We start from the raw sequence: 21,340 nt of genomic DNA on the forward strand, positions 1-21,340 counted from the left end.
ACCTGCAGGTGGTCTGGTTCAGTTCCTCCCTGTACCTTGGATAACCTCTGAAATACACCGGCAGGTGGTCTGGTTCAGTTCCTCCCTGTACCTTGGATAACCTCTGAAATGCACCTGCAGGTGGTCTGGTTCAGTTCCTCCCTGTACCTTGGATAACCTCTGAAATACACCGGCAGGTGGTCTGGTTCAGTTCCTCCCTGTACCTTGGATAACCTCTGAAATACACCGGCAGGTGGTCTGGTCCAGTTTCTTCCTGTACTTTGCATAACCTCTGAAATACACCTGCAGGTGGTCTGGTTCAGTTCCTCCCTGTACCTTGGATAACCTCTTAAATACACCGGCAGGTGGTCTGGTTCAGTTCCTCCCTGTACCTTGGATAACCTCTGAAATACACCTGCAGGTGGTCTGGTTCAGTTCCTCCCTGTACCTTGGATAACCTCTGAAATACACCTGCAGGTGGTCTGGTTCAGTTCCTCCCTGTACCTTGGATAACCTCTGAAATACACCTGCAGGTGGTCTGGTTCAGTTCCTCCCTGTACCTTGGATAACCTCTGAAATACACCTGCAGGTGGTCTGGTTCAGTTCCTCCCTGTACCTTGGATAACCTCTGAAATACACCTGCAGGTGGTCTGGTTCAGTTCCTCCCTGTACCTTGGATAACCTCAAATACACCTGCAGGTGGTCTGGTTCAGTTCCTCCCTGTACCTTGGATAACCTCTGAAATACACCTGCAGGTGGTCTGGTTCAGTTCCTCCCTGTACCTTGGATAACCTCTGAAATACACCGGCAGGTGGTCTGGTTCAGTTCCTCCCTGTACCTTGGATAACCTCTGAAATACACCTGCAGGTGGTCTGGTTCAGTTCCTCCCTGTACCTTGGATAACCTCTGAAATACACCGGCAGCGGACAGGAACACACTACAGTAACTATGAACCAGGCTCCTCCTCTGGGATCCTCTGTTGTATGTTTCCTAACACTGAAAGTAGTGGAACACCTCAGGAGTTACAGTCCTCAACTTCCAAAATGACATTTCTGTGTGCCCCTTACTGCCCTATGTGGTCTCATCTAAGAACAGTGGGTCAGAATCAGACTTTTAAAAAGGGACATTTCCAAAAACGTCAACTTCATATTCACCATCTCCAGCACCAGCCCAACATATGTGGAAATAGTTTCGAAGTTTTGAAGTAGAAAAATAAAGAGGAAGATATAAGTGTTTCCAATGCCTAGTCATAATTGGTTAAAATAACATGATTCAGACCAATGATGGCATTGGAAACACTTCTCTTCCTCTCTCTCTCTTTTTACTACAAAACAGAAACACACTATTTCCACATATGTTGATGTTGGGGTGGTGCTGGAGATGGCGAATATGAAGTGGAATAATGGTGTTAAGCAGCACAGGACAGGGGAGGAGAGAACAGTCCCTCTTAGCTACTTGAACACTTTTGAGGCCAAGGATAACCAGAAACACAGAGAAGATGTTTCCCAAACACCATGTGGACAGAGTATCCCAGTTTCCTTTTGCTTTGTCAGGACATTAATCCCCCTTTTGAAACTCACTGGAATTGAGCAGATCCTGAAAGGTGTTCTCTCTGTGGTCATTTCCACACTGACTGTTCATAGGGACTGAAGGATTTACTCTCAAGGTCCTGAAAACCCAAACTGCTAGATCCTAGTGTGGAGGGAAGGACACGTCGTAATGGGGGAGCATCAATGGAGCAAAGAGCATTTCACCAAAATCACAGCCCCATGGCACACTTCGCCTCACTTCTAATGAAGCTATAAACATTTTACAACCCAGAAACGACTCAAGGTCTGGAGGGGGGTGGCGGTTGGCCGGGTGATTCAAGCCAGACAGTCAACACAGGATGTGCCATGTCACCGGTGCGCCGTATCCTAGTGTTCCAGTTCCCATGTGCTACACTGCACTGCCATGCCTGGCCATTTCCAGACCAGATAAGACTATACAATTATAGGCTAGAGTAATGTGGATACTGTGCAATGTATTTCTGTTACATGCAGTAGGTATAAATTAAACTGAGGACATTAAGAAAACACTATCAAGTCTCAGTGGCGGAAACTTAACTTCACGGCACTGTTTACTAAATGGGAGAAGGGCATTCACATTTAAAGAAATCAGGGCTTTTATTGGGAAGAAACAAATGAAAGACCGAGAAGCAGCAAAACGTGCATCATTCTCTGCCACACAAAGCAAATATCTTGTGGCATCTAGATATATGACAGGCTTTCTCACACACACACACACGCTACCATGGCTATGCCCCCATATGAAAATGCTCCCAACCACAGGGCACGAGTGGTCACTGTATGGTTTGATGAGCTTGAAAATGATGTAAACCATATGCCATGGCTGTCTCAGTTACCAGATCTCAACCCAATTGAACACTTATGGGAGATTCTGGAGCGCTGGCTGAGACAGTGTTTTCCATCATCAACAAAAACACCAAATTATGGAATTTCCTGTGGAAGAATGGTGTCGCATCCCTCCAATAGAGATCCAGACACTTGTAGAACCTATGCCAAGGTGCATTGAAGCTGTTCTGGCTCGTGGTGCCCCAACACCCTAATAACACCCGGTTGGTGTTACCTTTATTCTGGCAGTTACCTATAGCTCACACACACACACACACACACACACACACACACACACACACACACACACACACACACACACACACACACACACACACACACACACACACACACACACACACACACACACACACACACACGAGGTTGGATTATATCACTTTCTATTCTAAAACGTGTTTGAATGGAGAGGATCTTGAAGACTTAAACCCTTGTTCACACTGCAAGCCTTAATGCTCAAATTAGTATAATTTTTCAAATATGTTTTGGAATATTGACTGTCCAAACAGCAAGTTGCAAGTGACCAAATCAGATTTGTGTGTTCAGACAGCAGTCATTTGCTGACATGGCTACTCTAGTTGGCATAGTAACGACGGGTGTGCGCATTGGTGTAGGCTGATTGGTAGTGCAGGTGTTTTCCATCACTCAGAAGTTATGTAGCAAGCGAAGGTGCCTGCCATGGACGTTTGAACGTTCAACATCAGTGGAAGAACGCTTTTTAATGCCTCAAAGAATAAGATGTCATTTTTGGCTAGCCACATCAGTCAACTAGATAGCTGTTCAGCTTTCTAGCACATTCACTTATTTGTTTGTGAAAAACAAGCTATTTAGCTAGCAAAGCTGTTAACAGAGAAGCTAGAAAGCAACAAGTTATGCCAAATTTATTTATTTATTTATTTTATTTTTTATTTCACCTTTATTTAACCAGGTAGGCTAGTTGAGAACAAGTTCTCATTTGCAACTACGACCTGGCCAAGATAAAGCATAGCAGTGTGAACAGACAACACAGAGTTACACATGGAGTAAACAATTAACAAGTCAATAACACAGTAGAAAAAAAGGGGAGTCTATATACAATGTGTGCAAAAGGCATGAGGAGGTAGGCGAATAATTACAATATTGCAGATTAACACTGGAGTGATAAATGATCAGATGATCATGTACAGGTAGAGATATTGGTGTGCAAAAGAGCAGAAAAGTAAATAAATAAAAACTGTGGGGATGAGGTAGGTGAAAATGGGTGGGCTATTTACCAATAGATTATGTACAGCTGCAGCGATCGGTTAGCTGCTCAGATAGCTGATGTTTGAAGTTGGTGAGGGAGATAAAAGTCTCCAACTTCAGCGATTTTTGCAATTCGTTCCAGTCACAGGCAGCAGAGTACTGGAACGAAAGGTGGCCGAATGAGGTGTTGGCTTTAGGGATGATCAGTGAGATACACCTGCTGGAGCGCGTGCTACGGATGGGTGTTGCCATCGTGACCAGTGAACTGAGATAAGGCGGAGCTTTACCTAGCATGGCCTTGTAGATGACCTGGAGCCAGTGGGTCTGGCGACGAATATGTAGCGAGGGCCAGCCGACTAGAGCATACAAGTCGCAGTGGTGGGTAGTATAAGGTGCTTTAGTGACAAAACGGATGGCACTGTGATAAACTGCATCCAGTTTGCTGAGTAGAGTGTTGGAAGCGATTTTGTAGATGACATCGCCAAAGTCGAGGATCGGTAGGATAGTCAGTTTTACTAGGGTAAGCTTGGCAGCGTGAGTGAAGGAGGCTTTGTTGCGGAATAGAAAGCCGACTCTTGATTTGATTTTCGATTGGAGATGTTTGATATGGGTCTGGAAGGAGAGTTTGCAGTCTAGCCAGACACCTAGGTACTTATAGGTGTCCACATATTCAAGGTTGGAACCATCCAGTGTGGTGATGCTAGTCGGACATGCGGGTGCAGGCAGCGATCGGTTGAAAAGCATGCATTTGGTTTTACTAGCGTTTAAGAGCAGTTGGAGGCCACGGAAGGAGTGTTGTATGGCATTGAAGCTCGTTTGGAGGTTAGATAGCACAGTGTCCAATGACGGGCCGAAAGTATATAGAATGGTGTCGTCTGCGTAGAGGTGGATCAGGGAATCGCCCGCAGCAAGACCAACATCATTGATATATACAGAGAAAAGAGTCGGCCCGAGAATTGAACCCTGTGGCACCCCCATAGAGACTGCCAGAGGACCGGACAGCATGCCCTCCGATTTGACACACTGAACTCTGTCTGCAAAGTAATTGGTGAACCAGGCAAGGCAGTCATCCAAAAAACCGAGGCTACGGAGTCTGCCGAGAAGAATATGGTGATTGACAGAGTCGAAAGCCTTGGCAAGGTCGACGAAGACGGCTGCACAGTACTGTCTTTTATCGATGGCGGTTATGATGTCGTTTAGTACCTTGAGTGTAGCTGAGGTGCACCTGTGACAGTCTAAAAAGGGCAAATAAATCAAGATTTGACTGTTCGGACACAAGTCGCAGGGTAATCAGATTGGTGGTTTGAAATATCCGATTCCATCACTTACAGAAAAAACATTGCAGTTTTGAAACTGTAGTAAAAGTGCAGTAACTGCAGTCGACTGTGGTATTATGGACGCAGTAATTGTGCATATGGACCCATTACGGAGAATAACCAAACTCCGCATATGAAATTAAGGACATGCTCAACAGTTTTCTGTGTATCAAGAATGGTCCACCACCCAAAGGACATCCAGGCAACTTGACACAACTGTGGGAAGCATTGAAGTCAACATGGGACAGAATCCCTGTGGAACGCTTGACACCTCGTAGAGTCCATGCCCTGACGAATTGAGGCTGTTCTGAACAGAATTAGCCTGTTTGTCTGTTCACTGCGGGACACGCACATGAATGCACTCATGACTCCTTTCTATGCGCACCAAAACAACAATCTGTTTCTCTGAATTTCCTTATGAAAGACTAACACTGTAAGATCGTATTTTATATCTTAGCTAGTCATGTTGGCAATAGAACAAGCATTCAACTGATCCCCACCTGACCCATATTGCAATTTATAATGGGACTTTTTGGATTGAGTAAAGAGTAATAGTGTGACGTGAAGATCCCTTTAAAAAAGGTGACCAAAAGTGCAATTCCCCCTCCATGTGTTATCGCCTCTATCATATAGTCCACTGGTCTCTATGTACAGATCATTAAGGCTGGAGCCTACTTCAACCAGAGACTGAAGTCCACTGCCATGTTACAGGAAAATGTACTGTAAATAATGTTCATTTACAAATCAGTAGCCTACAATACAAGAGGACAGCGGCAGGTAGCCTAGCGGTTAAGAGCGTTGGGCCAATAACTAAAGGTTTGCTGGTTCGAATCCCCGAGCTGACAAAGTGAAAAATCTGTTGATGTGCCCTTGAGCAAGGCACTTAACCCTTACGTCTCCTACAAGTCGCTCTGGATAAGAACGTCTGCTAAATGACTAAGATGTAAATGAACAAGAGTTATTTTCAGATAACCTAGTCAAACAATGGATTTCAGCTTTAAAACGTTGAGTGAAAATGTGCAATAAATCACCTCAATCATCTAATTCCTTCCTCCCCCTCCTGTCTCCACTGTCCCTTTTCCAGACTATGCTTCCCTCTGTCCTTCCTCACTCTCCTCTCTTTTCCTTTGTTACAGAGAGAAGCACTCTCCCAGTGAACTCTGCGATGGAAGCCTCCAGAGACAGTTCCCGGAAAGGGCTCTCGATGCTCCAGGAATCACTAGCCCTGACACTGCTGTCTGAACTACAACACAGTAAGGTGACAGCATGATGTCATATCCCCTCTACGGAGCAGTCAGGTGGTGTGGATGAAGTGAACCACACCTGGGGGACCAGGGGAATCCCAGTGGCGCAGCTAGTGTGTCGTCACACAATCATCTCTGCTGTCCTTCTCTTGTTGCTCCTGGGATGAGGCTGTGTGTAAGTTATGGTAGTATCAGTGACAGACGAATAGCTGGCAAGCGCCCGCAAAATGTGGTTCTGTGTTCAGAGTATGTGAGCAGAGTGGAGCTGGAGTGAGGAGTGTGTCTAATTGACTGGAGGCTGAGCGAGATTCCAAAAGGCTGGATCGTCGGCCTTCTCGCCCGCTCCAATTTCACTCCAATAACGCTCACTTCACGAGATCAGGGCATGCCCGTCCCAGCATGCATTTGTAGTCTACTTGTGTTCTGCTATCTATAGCCCCTTGCTTTAGCTAAATCGTTTCATAAAGAAACCGATCAAACACACAGGTGCTAAATCAAGGTGACTTACAAAGATGAGGACCAATAGCAAGAGAGGGAGTGCAGTGATGTGATATCCACAACTAAATAATCATTGTGGAACCTGAAAAGACACATATCCCGAAAGCATGATGGCGTACTTACTATGTGCACATGCTAAAAGAAAGGAAAGAGGTGGGTAGCTAATTGTGTCAATATAGCAACGTGGTGGGTAGCTAGCCATGTGTCATTATAGCAACGTAATTATAAACAAAAATATATGTTCTATTTTCTATACAATAGGCCATAGTTGATTTTGGTCCAATAGGTCTGGCATATTCTTTCAAGGAGCTTTCCATTTTGATTGGGTTATTTAGCCTAAAAACCTTCAGGCCTACCTATAGAGAACAAAATGCATCCCTGCCCAGCCAACAAGAGTGGCATAAAGGGTGTTTATCATCCCCAGTGGCTCTGCAGGTGTGGAGAGGATACTCTCCACTGCTGACCTGCTCTCCAGGAACCATCGCATGGACTCATTTTCCTTCTTAGTCTCCCCGTCTGGCTCCTGACCTATTTAGAGTTTTTATATGCTGTTTAATATGTTTAATATGACATGTAACCTATTTGAAATTATGAGCGCTTATTACATTCACCTTTCATGTTTATTATAATACTTTCCATTCAAATCATATGGTTTGGTTTCAATACTTCCAAACCAAATGGTAAGTCCAGGTAGTGTCAAAAAATGGATGGGTGTTGGTTAAATTGTGATTTTGATGAATGGAGCGGTAGTTTTTTGTCCTGTGATTAGCGGCGAGCAGGATTTCTGACAGCTCAACTCCCCTCACATGCTCTGTCTGAGATTAAAGGCAGAGGAGGGACTGGGTGGTGGAGCAAAACGTACCAAGGCTGGCTGGATTGGTACGGTCCGGAGAGGACACAAAACACGTTCAATTCTTGCTCACGTTAAGTGAATTACTTTTCGCCAGGCAGGTGGTTATGAAAATCAGAAATGTCATGGAGTTACAGTATGGGTTGATTTAAGGCCCTTTCTGAGAAAAGTTGTACGCATTCAAGTGGCAAACTCAGGATCACCAGTCAGTCCTCATCTGCACAGACCGCCACCCTCCAGCCAGCCAGACAGACAGACGACAAGGACAAGATAAAAGGTGTGATTATGAACAGGCTGCGGAGATTTGGCGAAGGGAATGCGTGACCGCAGCAGCTGTAGGGCTCCACACTAGTTAAGATAAAATTACACACAGATGGTTATGTGGAAGCCAGATGAAACTCTGGTTCCACAACAAATGCTTTATGAAAGCATTATCATGTCCTTATCCAACATCATATAAACATTATCTGTGGAAATATGGAGCGATATTAGACCTTAAAGTTATCAGAACATTTATGGAGCACATACTGACCTGGGCAGACTATACTACGGATGTTCTATATCATTTTTTTGCCCATGTCAACATTATTAGAGCCCTGAAGTCAATAGGTGAATATATGGGGGTTGGCCTAAGCCCTGGTCACTAACCATTCTGTTCTAAATCAAATATACCTTTTGTAAGACTGTCTTCCCTCAATCACATCACAACTGCTGCCACCAGACTCTGATTTGCTATTGCTAATACAGCACAATTTAAAACACTTGCCCCATAACCCCCCCCTTCCCTGATACAGGTGTAAATATTGGACTATAAATTGTGCCTTCCCTGTATTATACTTGGTCTAAAAATGTATTCTATTCTAGTGAGCCATTCTATTCTAGTGAGCCATTCTATTCTAGTCGTACATGTTCATGTACGACATGTTCATGTACGACATGTTCATGTACGACATGTTCATGTACGACATGCTCATATACTACATGTTCATGTACGACATGCTCATATACTACATGTTCATGTACGACATGCTCATATACTACATGTTCATGTACGACATGCTCATATACTACATGTTCATGTTCTACATGTTCTACATGTTCATGTTCTACATGTTCTACATGTTCATGTTCTACATGTGTTGTAACTTTAATGTGTTTGAGTTAATGTTTAAGTTTATTCTTTGAGCTGTATCTGTAAAGATATTTCTTTAGATTTATTTGCATATGTAATTGTATTGGGTTGTGTTGAATTATGCTTTTTGACTGCAAGTCCCAGAATGCCTTGCGAGAGGAATGAGTGATAACGCGCCAATTATGTGCAGGTGCGAGTGATTGTAGCTGACTTTCCGACAGCATCTTACCTGCATTGCTCTGTACCAAAACCATTGTTGTTAAATGTAACGTAAACAAGTATTCTTACTAAAAGAAGCTTTCTTATAAAACCGACGTCCCGAGTCATTACTAAGAAGTTAGCAAATCTAAAAACATGTTCATTTAATACATGTTCATGTTCTACATGTTCTACATGTTCATTTTTAATACATGTTCATGTTCATGTTCATTTACTTCATGTACTACATTCTACATGTTCATTTACTACATGTTAACGTGTTTTACTACATGTTCATTTACTACATGTTCATTTAATACATGTTCATGTTCTACATGTTCATTTAATGTTCATGTTCTACATGTTAATTTACTTAATGTACTACATGTTCATGTACTACATGTTCATGTACTACATGTTCATTTCATACATGTTCATTTCATACATGTTCATTTACTACATGTTCATGTACTACATGTTCATGTACTACATGTTCTACATGTTCATGTACTACATGTTCTACATGTTCATTTAATACATGTTCATGTTCTACATGTTAATTTACTTCATGTACTACATGTTCATGTACTACATGTTAATTTACTACAGGTTCATGTACTACATGTTCATTTCATACATGTTCATTTACTACATGTTCATTTAATACATGTTCATGTACTACATGTTCTACATGTTCATTTAATACATGTTCATGTTCTACATGTTAATTTACTTCATGTACTACATGTTCATGTACTACATGTTAATTTACTACATGTTCATTTAATACATGTTAATTTAATACATGTTAATTTACTTCATGTTCATTTACTACATGTTCATTTAATACATGTTCATGTACTACATGTTCATGTACTACATGTTCATTTAATACATGTACTACATGTACTACATGTTCATTTAATACATGTACTACATGTTCATTTAATACATGTTCATGTTAATTTACTTCATGTACTACATGTTAATTTACTTCATGTACTACATGTTCATGTACTACGTGTTCATGTACTACGTGTTCATGTACTACGTGTTCATGTTCTACGTGCTCATGTACTACGTGCTCATGTACTACGTGCTCATGTACTACGTGCTCATGTACTACATGTTCCTGTACTACATGTTCCTGTACTACGTGTTCATGTACTACATGTTCCTGTTCTACATGTTCCTGTTCTACATGTTCATGTACTACATGTTCCTGTTCTACATGTTCATTTACTACATGTTCATTTACTACATGTTCATTTACTACATGTTCATGTACTACATGTTCCTGTTCTACATGTTCATGTACTACATGTTCATGTACTACATGTTCATTTACTACATGTTCATTTACTACATGTTCATGTACTACATGTTCATGTACTACATGTTCATGTACTACATGTTCATGTACTACATGTTCTACATGTTCATGTACTACATGTTCTACATGTTCATTTAATACATGTTCATGTTCTACATGTTCATGTTCTACATGTTAATTTACTTCATGTACTACATGTTCATGTACTACATGTTAATTTACTACAGGTTCATGTACTACATGTTCATTTCATACATGTTCATTTACTACATGTTCATTTAATACATGTTCATGTACTACATGTTCTACATGTTCATTTAATACATGTTCATGTTCTACATGTTAATTTACTTCATGTACTACATGTTCATGTACTACATGTTAATTTACTACATGTTAATTTAATACATGTTAATTTACTTCATGTTCATTTACTACATGTTCATTTAATACATGTTCATGTACTACATGTTCATGTACTACATGTTCATTTAATACATGTACTACATGTACTACATGTTCATTTAATACATGTACTACATGTTCATTTAATACATGTTCATGTTAATTTACTTCATGTACTACATGTTAATTTACTTCATGTACTACGTGTTCATGTACTACGTGTTCATGTTCTACCTGTTCATGTTCTACCTGTTCATGTTCTACCTGTTCATGTTCTACCTGTTCATGTTCTACCTGTTCATGTTCTACGTGCTCATGTACTACGTGCTCATGTACTACGTGCTCATGTACTACGTGCTCATGTACTACGTGCTCATGTACTACGTGCTCATGTACTACGTGCTCATGTACTACGTGTTCCTGTACTACGTGTTCCTGTACTACGTGTTCCTGTACTACATGTTCCTGTACTACATGTTCCTGTTCTACATGTTCATGTACTACATGTTCCTGTTCTAGATGTTCATTTACTACATGTTCATTTACTACATGTTCATTTACTACATGTTCATGTACTACATGTTCCTGTTCTACATGTTCATTTACTACATGTTCATGTACTACATGTTCATTTACTACATGTTCATTTACTACATGTTCATTTACTACATGTTCATGTACTACATGTTAATTTACCTCCTGTTCATGTACCACCTGTTCATGTACCACCTGTTCATGTAATACATGTTATTTTCTTATTGGTGTTGCATTGTCGAGGAACCTGCAAGTAAGCACTTGGTTGGACAGTGTATACCATGTGTATCCTGTACATACCACTAATAAAAGTTAAAACATACAAGGGCAGGCCTCAACCCTTTCCCTTTTTCAGTTTCCACTGCAGGAACAGATGGTTGTCTAGTCAAAAATCTACGAAAAGACAAAGATTCAGAGCACATAGAGTACACAATTGTTGTTGACTGTAACCAAAACCCACATCTGGCAAAGACCAACTTCGAACCATCTGTCTTTCACATCTTATATGAATCAAAAACATATATTTCAGGCTGTAATAGTCATACTTCACAAACCACTGCTCTGATTTTGATACAAAACCACTTGCGATAATGTGTGGGGAATTTCACCTCCGCACCAGACTGGAAAACCATTTCCATCCAGACAAACTAATGCTCAGCAGAATAACAGACACCTCTTGGGCATCTCGTCCGATCTATCATAATTTTCTCTAACTAGGCTGTCTGGTTATGTTCACATGTTCAAGCGGTCAGGTTTCAGCCAGCCTGTGTTGCGAGCCTGTCCTTCACCCAAAAACCTCTCTACCCATCTCTTCCACAACATCAATTGTCCTACAGCTCACGCAAACAATATTCCATATGGCACCACTGGGTCAGACACTGGACTGACCCTTCACGGAGGGAACTAAGGACAGAGTTGAATTCCATTTCAGTTCCTGCCAATTTAACTGGACATGGGATTTCTTCTGAATTGGAAAGTGATTGAATTCCAGATTTTTCTTTTAAAAAATCATCCCATCCCAGACTATGGGTCATCGGATTTGTTAGGGAACTCAGTCAAAGCCATGGAAAGAAATTAATTACTCTACAGTAGTAACTCAAAATCTCTTAACTACTCAAGCGGAGTATTTAGCGCCAACAAAGGATTGCTCCTTTTAAATTCTATTAGTACCAGTAGCTGTATAATCGGATTGAATGGCCAGTGTGTTTTCATCTACATGCTCAATTACAGGAGCCTGCCAGGCTAGTCGCCAGTCACTCACCTGGTGTAGGCTACCTCTCAAATCACTCAGACACCACCTCCTTCCCAGCCCTGGGTTGCCCCAGCCATTACATCTGCCAATGCCATCAACACACACGAAGGAACACAGAGGAAGATAGGAGCAAATACAGGAGTAAATACAGGGCTAATAAATAGAGCCACAAAATCAGCATCTGTTGCTACTGCATGTCATAAATCCATTTGGTTACACAGTTCCAGGGATTTCAATATCTGACTATCTTTCCAAGCATTTGCATACTTTAAGGAAATAGCAGGGTGTGTGGTGGCGTATCTCCAGTTACTCATTAGATTGAGTTTCCTAGGGATCTAACCTGAAACCTGTAAGCAAACAGAGCCGTACAGCGAGTAGTTTCCAAGGCTTAGTCACGTCAACTGTGAAATGGTGGAGCCGGAGAGGAGGAAGAGGCCTCAGACTAGGAACATGTTTGCTTTTCATCTAGAAGCCTTCTGCTTGTGAAAGAGTCGTTTATTGTGTGGCCTCGAGCCATAATACTCCTCCTAACCAGTAGCAATAATTTTACAACAGACTCTCGCTTTCTCTCGGGTTTTACATTATGAAATCTCACTTGCCATTCAGAGAGTTCAAGTTTTTCGTGACCATGTTCATGATTCAAAACACAACAGCAGCTGTTGATGAAATAATGAAATACATTATTGGTTGCAGAATTGCTGAAGAATAAGTCAACTAACAGCAATGTTCTACTGAGCCACGCAAAGTTCAATGACACGCTGCATTTCAGTATGGCTCGAGGATGGGGTAAACCCTCTTGAATTCAATCACTTTTTGACATCACCCCTTTTGATTTGAAAGAAACATTCCATACATATTTGCCCATTGTAGACCTGAATGCCCAAGCATTCAAATAGATAAAGCTGCTCAAAGTTGACCCATTTTGCATAACCCACCATGCCATGAGACATCCATGTCTTCATCACTGGAAAAGATAAACAGTTGAGATCGATATAATTTATAAGCTTACAAACACAGGGTTGTCAAACAATTTGATATTAATGTTTATCAAAATGTCATTTTTTTCCCCCTTTGACATCAATTATTTAAAAAATGTGTAAACTCCAATTTATTTCATATTTCACATTATGTTGTAGCTTAGACCCCATTTTACATCATCTAAGGATTTTGTGTTGTGCCTGTCATCAGTTGAGACAACATGACCTTGGATACAAGGTGGATGTCATGTTTTGGCTGATTAAATGTACTATCATGGGAATACAATTGAAATGTCAACTTACAAATCGTACCACAAAGACAGTTGGAGGTCCAGTTGAATGTTGACTTGAATGGGAATATCCGTTTTAAAAGGAGTGGTGATTGAATTCGTTGCTAAAATGCGGGACATGATTGTTTGGTTGCGGGATCTAGGACAAAGGGACAAAATGCATGACATTTGGAACATGTGGTCAATCTTGACCATGACCCTGTTGTCATGGAATTACCATCATTGGAATTAATCATTTCTTATAGGCTAAGCAGATGCAATATATCACTTTCGAATGAATGAGAATAACAATAACAGCCCCCATTGACTGACATTGGCCTTTTGCCAATGTTTGTAATGTGGGACCTTGTTCATAGGGTAAATCCATTTGAATTAAATCACTTTTTGACAGCATCCCATTTGATTGAAACTTTTAGCTACATTTTTGCCCATGGAGGAAGTGGTCAGAAAGTGCATTTTTGGACCTGAATGCCAAAACATTCCGTAGATAAAGGTTCCTCATCACTGGAAAATATAAACGGTTGAGTTTGACAACACTGTTTGTAATTGTATTATTTCTTGACAAAAATGTGCTTTAAAAAAAACAACTTTTTTGCATAGCTTAGACCCCATTTCCCATCATCTGATGTTTTTGTGTTGAGCCTGCCTTCGGTTAAGACACAACATGCCCTTGAATGCAGGGTGGGTGTCATTTCAATCCTAGAAATATAATTCATAGAAAGGACCTACAGTATCCCTTCAGACCACTGCAATTTAGCTGCCACACCACTGACATTTTACATTTAATTGAAATTGTAACTTCTAATTACTACCACAAAGAAGACTGCCAGTCCACCCACCATTGAATGTCATCTTAAATGGTCATGTCAATTCTAGTATCCACATTTCTATGATCTCAATAGGTTTCCTGTGGAGGGTCGACATTATTATTTAAAAAAGGTTGATTTGTCCCCGTATTTCTGTCAGACATTCCAACCGGTCTCTTTCGGTCACTTTGTACTTATGGAAAGATATACAAATCATAAGGATGTGGTACTGGTGATGCTAAAACACTTCTCCAACCGTTGTTGAGAGCTGATATTCTGCACAGCGCAGGACGAGATGTATGTAATAGGCCTATTGTCAACCATCACATTACCTCAAATCCTTTTGGACTATATTCAAGCTAGACTTGGAGGACAGTTAGGCCTAACTACTTACAAAAAGTGCACTTCTGACAAAGAGCTACAAAAGTCATAAAATGGCCGTATTAGACTGAAAGGTCATTTCGTCAAGCTTGTGAGGCTCTCCATGCTTATTAGTTGCTAATTCAAAGCACAGTATTTGTTGCCACTTCACTCAATCCCTTTTAAAAGTCTCCCTTCCTAACTGTTTTACAGTCCCTGAGACCAACTATGTTTCCTTGGCCAAATATTTCCAGATTTTCATAAAAACAGCATGTGGTCTCATTTCTGCATCACCAAATTTTGCACGATGCAAAAGAGTAAGCTAGGGGCAGCAGGTACCTACCCTGGTGGGTAGGAGCGTTGCACCAGTAACCGAAAGGTTGCTGGGTTGAATCCCCAAGCTGACAAGGTAAAAAAAAAATCTGTCCTTCTGCTCCTGAGCAAGGCAGTTAACCCACTGTTCCCGGGCCCCCGATGACGTGGATGTTGATTAAGGCAGCCCTCCGCACCTCTCTGAATCAGAGGGGTCGGGTAAAATGCGGAAGACACATTTCAGTTGAATGCATTCAGTAGTAAAACTAACTAGGTATCTCCCTCTTGAGATTTTAGTATGGTTAGCTGACTAGTCTTTTTTTATTTTTTTATTACCAGGCAGCCAAAAATCAACCGAGCACACCACTAGGCAGCATGCCCTTGGATTGAAACAAAATACAGGAAGTCTAATAGTTTGTTAACACCATCTGCTCTAATTGGCTCAGGAAACAGTCATTGGAGAAGATCTTAATGCATCTTCCCATGAAACTGATTGAGATCAAATGATTGGCATATCATTCACGTTTGACAGTGATGGTGGCTCCCTCAAAAAAAGTAGGCTACACTGACCCGCAAACTCATCCGGTTGTCCCAAATTTGGGTGTTTTAAATGTGGTTACCTTATCATGGCCAGTAGTGTAGTGACTAGCATTTACTGCTCAGGCTTTCAACATGTCTGTCCTGTGCCACACACACATTCCCAGAGCACAAGCCATAATCCTGCAGCCTACAGTACAGTGCAGTACACACACACTTTAACCCCACTGCATGAGTGGAAATATGAGCAGCTCAGAGGGTACACCATCAGTGGACCTATGGTCCATCATAGAATGACCAGACAGACAGAGAGAGGTTGGCCCCACCAGCCGTAGGACCCCAGGGCCAACGGCCTATGGAACTGTTGGAACCCCCCTGCCCCAGCAGGCCCCCAGGCAGCACTGGAGGAGTCTCCTCCCACAGACTATTTAAGATCTCCCCTCAGCATTTCACCGAAGCAGCAGTGGAGTGTTCAGTCACCTACCTCTCATGAGGAGGCTCCAAGCCAAACACCAGGCCAGGCCAACTTGGCTAAGAGAGACAGGAGAAGTGGGAAAGGCTGCTCATGCGCGTCAACGACCATCTGCATAGCCCGGCGCTAAAATAGAACTTGGTCCTATTTGTGACTCTTGACGCACTACAAGTCCCACCTCTCCCATTTCCTTATTGGGTTATAGGAGCATATACCCACGTGGGTGATTGAATGATGAACTGAGGTCCACACTCCAGTCCAGTTGGTAGTGGTAATGCGCCTTAAAGTTGCTTGCCAGCCGGCATATGAAGTCCAAAGAATAAGACTGAAGGAGGAGAGATTACTAGAAACTAACTTGGTTTACCCTTTTATCTGTGGATTAATTGTCAGAGTAGAGGACCTTGTGCATTTCAGGTAAAATAACAACCCAATGTTTATATCCCAGGACAAATTAGCTAGCAACAGCAAGCTAGCTAGTTAAATTTCCATGAATGTTTAATGCTTTTCGACCTAACCCCCAAATTAATATAGTTGGTTCAGGGTTCGTTTTGATATTTCAACCTGCGTGTCCTGATCCCATCTGGTGTGGATGGACAAAAATCAACATGCGCACTCGCGCCCAGTTTAGTAAGAGACGCTGCTGCCAACTCTAAACACCCAGGGCCATAAGAAGAAAGGCTTTCCCTGTGTGAATGAAGCAGCTCTGCTGTCGATTCATTCAGTGGGAAGGTAACCAAACCCCTGCACCATGCCGAGCCGTCAAACACGCTGACAGCTTCACCTGAAAGCATGGAAAAAAAGATTCCTCCTGAATTACACTTTAATCCCAAACAGATTTTACGTGCAGCAGGGGCAAGTTAAATTAACGCTTGGCCAGACGTCGTGTGAAGAAGCCAGCCTGTGAAAAGTGAGTTCTTTGGTTCCTCTGTTTCTCATTCGTGAATGTCACTCAAGAGTTTTGGGGTGTTTTTGTACATCCGCATTAAGTAGATTTCAAGTATCTGAACTGCATATGGTTAAAGGAATTTGACTTGAGCAAGTGCTCCTCCAGTAGAGATATCGAATGTAGCCAGGCAATGTGAGGTGAATTAACATAGGTCATGTAGTCTTGACAGCTGTCACAGTGGTCAGGAAGACAGCACATGCAGCTCTACACCTGAAGAACAAAGACAAATACATAACATAAAGAAAAAATGGATAATTCTTTGACCTACAAAACAAAGCCCAACTCCTAATCCATCTATGGATTCCCACTCATTACCTCTCATGCTTGTGTGCCTTCTCCTATTACCATCTCTCTCGCTCTGCCTGCCCCCTCGCCTGGCATGCCAGACTACCGTCGCTAAGGAAGTAAGGAACAGGAGGAGGTGGAGTGGGAGGAAGTGCCTCATTGCCTCCTGACCGTGTGCTTTGATGTGCAGCAGGGGGCAGTTGGGGGCGAGGGTGGCAGTGGCCTGGCACTGGGGGAAGGTTATCTGTGAGACACAATATGGTGGGTAGCACACACGACCCTGAGGGGTGGGCCACCATGAGAGCAAGTCTGACATTATGACAAGCAGGCACAGTTCTGTTAATCTGTTCCATTATGATGTTCTCTCTAGATAAGAAGGTAATGGGGACAGGGAGCACCTTGACATACAGAGGGTTAGCGAATGTGAAATATGATGTGGTCTCAAGAGATGGGCTTGAGTTGGGCAGGGGTGTTGTGGGAGAAAGAGTTGCACATGTTTGCAGTATAGCCTGTTATCAATAAAGCACAGTGGCCTTATCAACTATTAACTTACAACAAAGAGGAACATTTTAAAATACGGTTAACAGAGAAAAAGTGTTGGATGCCTGTGACTTGAAAGGTAGAGTCAGCGTAATCTTGAAGGGGAAATCAGCTGTGTACTACACCCAGGGGTGTCATTGCTCCCTGGCCTCAGTGCAGGCAATGGTATATTAATCATTTAGTCTTCAGGGTTTGTGTCGTACAGCCATGGTATAAAAGGAATAATCAACTAGGGGCGTGCTATGGAAAATAATGAACAATGTGGACGGTGTGTTCCACGACGCACTAGTGGAGTGGAACTGACCTTCCATGGAGTTGAGTTGCACTGTTTTCCAGAAAACGCATAGAGCCCAAAGTTGATTATCCCTTTTATACCATGGCTATAATTGAACACATTTGCCGGTATACATTTTTCCCCACATCCATTGAAGTAGCTAGCACGTTTTTACTAGATCGACACAGCAGTTGCCATGGTCACCAAACAAACAGACTTGCTAGTTTAGCTAGCAAAACCACCAGTCCTAGCTTGCTATTATGAGAATCGAATTCAGCAATACCAACACTGTTTTCAATTTGACTTTTGCTTTCAAAAAGCAGCTCAAAGGCAACATGTAAAAATTGACTATAGCCATTGAATTCTACCGTGCAAATATACCCCAAGTTAAAGGGAAATGATTCACAAATTTGGACATCATACAATAATAACAAATTGCAGACCCTGGATATTTAAAACAGAGATTCTGCATTTTATTCTCCACACATAATTGTCTTCAATTGTGCAAGCATCCATATGGAGCTCAGAGAAGTATCATGCTTTTGGGCTGAACCCTTAAAACAAAAACATCTGGTCTTAAAATTGTAAAAAGCCCACATTACCTGTATGTCCGGTTTTCATACAGCTTAACAAAAACCACTGCGGCTGCACTGGAAAAGTTCAAGGGTCACTTAAGTGGCTAAATGTAAACAGCTTCGTCTGACTTGGGCATGCTTTTCACAGTGACCCAGTCCTGACCCTCAAGAGCTCAAAACTGGTACACTCCAAATCACCATATCAAAGCTTGTAGAAACAGCATATTATGTCCTCAGGCCTATGGCAATGTCACTGAAACAGAATTACACCTTTTTAATTACACCTTTTTTTTTGCCAGACAAAAACCATTGATTTCAATGTTTAACATACCATACAAGTCCATGCAAAAAGCATATTTGAACAGTTTACGCAGAAAATTTTCACAAAAACACATTTACTGGCAGAAACGTACAGATGCAAAGTTTGGTAACAGAATTACAGTAAAATCTCCCTCAGTTTTTTTATGCGACCACGTTTTACAAAAACGTCACATCTGCTCCACATTAAGATTCAAACGATGTTTGCAGAAAGAATGGGGTGTCAGCTATGACATGACACCTTGAGTTTGAGAAATATATATTTGATTATTGAACTACAGCAGGTGAAGTGGATTTACATCCGGTAACGGAATGACATCATGGGTCCCTGATCTGTACTGTACAGAAATGCATTATTATGGATAGGAATATCATTCCCTTCATGGTGATGTATCCTGTACACAAAAGTTGGAAAAATGCAATATCCTTCTTTCGCATGTTTGGGTAATATTCTACACACTGGCTATTATTGTAATGAGCTCTGCCCCCAAACAAGACCACGTTTGGTTGGTCCAGACCAAATCTGAACCAACCATAGAAGTCTGTTTCACAAGTTTGGACAGCACAGTAGAGCACAGCAAAGTACAGTACAGCAGATTAGAGTTCAGTACAGTACATTATACTATACTGTCCAAACTTGTGAAACATAGACATCTATGATTGGTTCAGATTTGGACCGGCCAGTGCGGACTGACCAAATTTCAACCACTTTTCAACATCCATGGACGTTCGCTGTTGGCTGGTGCTCAGTAGGTGAGGATGCTTGTTAAAGTAAAATTTAAAGAGGGTTGGTGTCATGGTAAGTGTCAGTAAGAACCGGGACAGGTGACCATTAACTGGACGGAGAAAGGAGAGAGGGGCTGAGTGAGAGCGAGAGAGGGGGGGGGGTTGTCCAGAAGGTTTTCAGTCTTGCTTTGGCATTCAGACAACAAAAGGGGAGAAAACAGTTATGAGCTGAACATAACAGTATGCCAGTGGAAGAGATGTTCAGTAGGTCCCTAATGAACATGACCCCTGTGTGAAGTGACCCAACAGTGGTCTGTGACTTTTATTGATTTCCCAATTTGGTAACAGAATTACACGTTTAATCAATTCATAAACAAAAAGTAATCAGTAAATACACTGACTAATTGGTAGGTCTACCTTTACTTGTTACTTCTGTGAACTTTCATTATCCTCCCTCATGAGAAATTACAAAATATCATCAAGTTATGTAGGTTTTTGATAACGGAAATACAAGGTTTCTTAAATTTACAGAAGGCAGAATTTTTTTCTTCCTGAAACTAAATATAAAATATGTTGTTTAAGACCCCTTCTCCATCTGTTTGACCAGAAATCAAAGCCTTTGTTTATTCCTAAAAGGGAAAATGGTTGAAAAATGTATATATGCCATAATTTCTCTAAAATATAGACTTATTTTTCATTTGACATGCTCCTATGCTCATGGGTCCTTTTACATGGAAATGCCCCCAAGCAAGCAATTGACCATTAGATTTCATGCTTTAAATCAGACAATCAGCAATGCCTTTTCTGGCACAGCTTTTACCACATTCTTGATATAATGACATTTCTAATTCCAGCTCTTTAATATTTGATGGCATACTTAGATATTTGGTTAAGTTGGCAGGAAGCTAAGTGCTTTATCGTAAAAGTCCCTTAGGTCTGCCTATTTTGATTAAGTTGAAGTTGCCCTCGAAGAACCGATGAAAAAGTGAAATATGACAACAATGACCTTCAGAAGGACATAAAGGGTTTGAAGAATGAGAATCAGTAAACTGCCGTCAATGTATAGATTAGTCCAAATAGCCTACACTAACTGGCTATAAAGGTGAGATTGTGACATGTCAAGAACAACTGATATGTCCTGTATATTGCCCTCAATGGGAAAAGCACAATTTTCATTCAAACTTGACAGTATTATTGTTCATTGGTTCTGGTCTGGTACTGGATAGGACTACCTCAGTGTTCCTTGAAGTTATCAGTTACTACTATAACTGCCACATGAACTCCACGGTAGGCTGCTTTTACATGGTATGTCCTTTTCCATGAGCCAAAGGAGATTGTTGGCTCAACACTCTTGAGATAATGGTCGAGGGTGACCTCATTTGGAACACTGGACAGATTTTAAAATGAAAGATGGCCGCTTGCTCAATAAATTCCTGAGGTAGCTGTTACAAAACATAACATCAACCATAACAGTTGCTGGCACAGGCATGGGCATCAGACATATCCTTTTAAGGCTACCAAACACACTAGGCTGGGGGGGTCAAGT

General features: G+C 41.6%; 3 protein-coding genes across 21 annotated transcripts in view; 2 read left to right on the top strand and 1 right to left on the bottom strand.

Annotated features, from left to right (window-relative positions):
* The window catches only part of mical3a (microtubule associated monooxygenase, calponin and LIM domain containing 3a), a 157,213-nt gene that overhangs the window by 76,149 nt on the left and 59,724 nt on the right, over positions 1-21,340 (bottom strand). The window lies entirely within an intron of this gene.
* Positions 9,850-10,323, top strand: LOC127910565 (uncharacterized). Its single transcript, XM_052474618.1, has one exon. It carries the CDS (start codon positions 9,850-9,852, stop codon positions 10,321-10,323), a length of 474 nt encoding a protein of 157 aa, XP_052330578.1.
* Positions 10,786-11,109, top strand: LOC118400824 (ATP synthase subunit a-like). The gene has a single exon (XM_035797816.2). The coding sequence runs from the start codon at positions 10,786-10,788 to the stop codon at positions 11,107-11,109; it is 324 nt and encodes a 107-aa protein (XP_035653709.2).

This window comes from Oncorhynchus keta, chromosome 22 (assembly GCF_023373465.1).
Source record: "Oncorhynchus keta strain PuntledgeMale-10-30-2019 chromosome 22, Oket_V2, whole genome shotgun sequence".
Classification (NCBI taxonomy): domain Eukaryota; kingdom Metazoa; phylum Chordata; class Actinopteri; order Salmoniformes; family Salmonidae; genus Oncorhynchus; species Oncorhynchus keta.

Coding starts and splice junctions, on each gene's coding strand:
- LOC127910565 (XM_052474618.1), top strand. CDS start 9,850: ATGTACTACATGTTCATGTACTACGTGTTCATGTACTACGTGTTCATG.
- LOC118400824 (XM_035797816.2), top strand. CDS start 10,786: ATGTACTACGTGTTCATGTACTACGTGTTCATGTTCTACCTGTTCATG.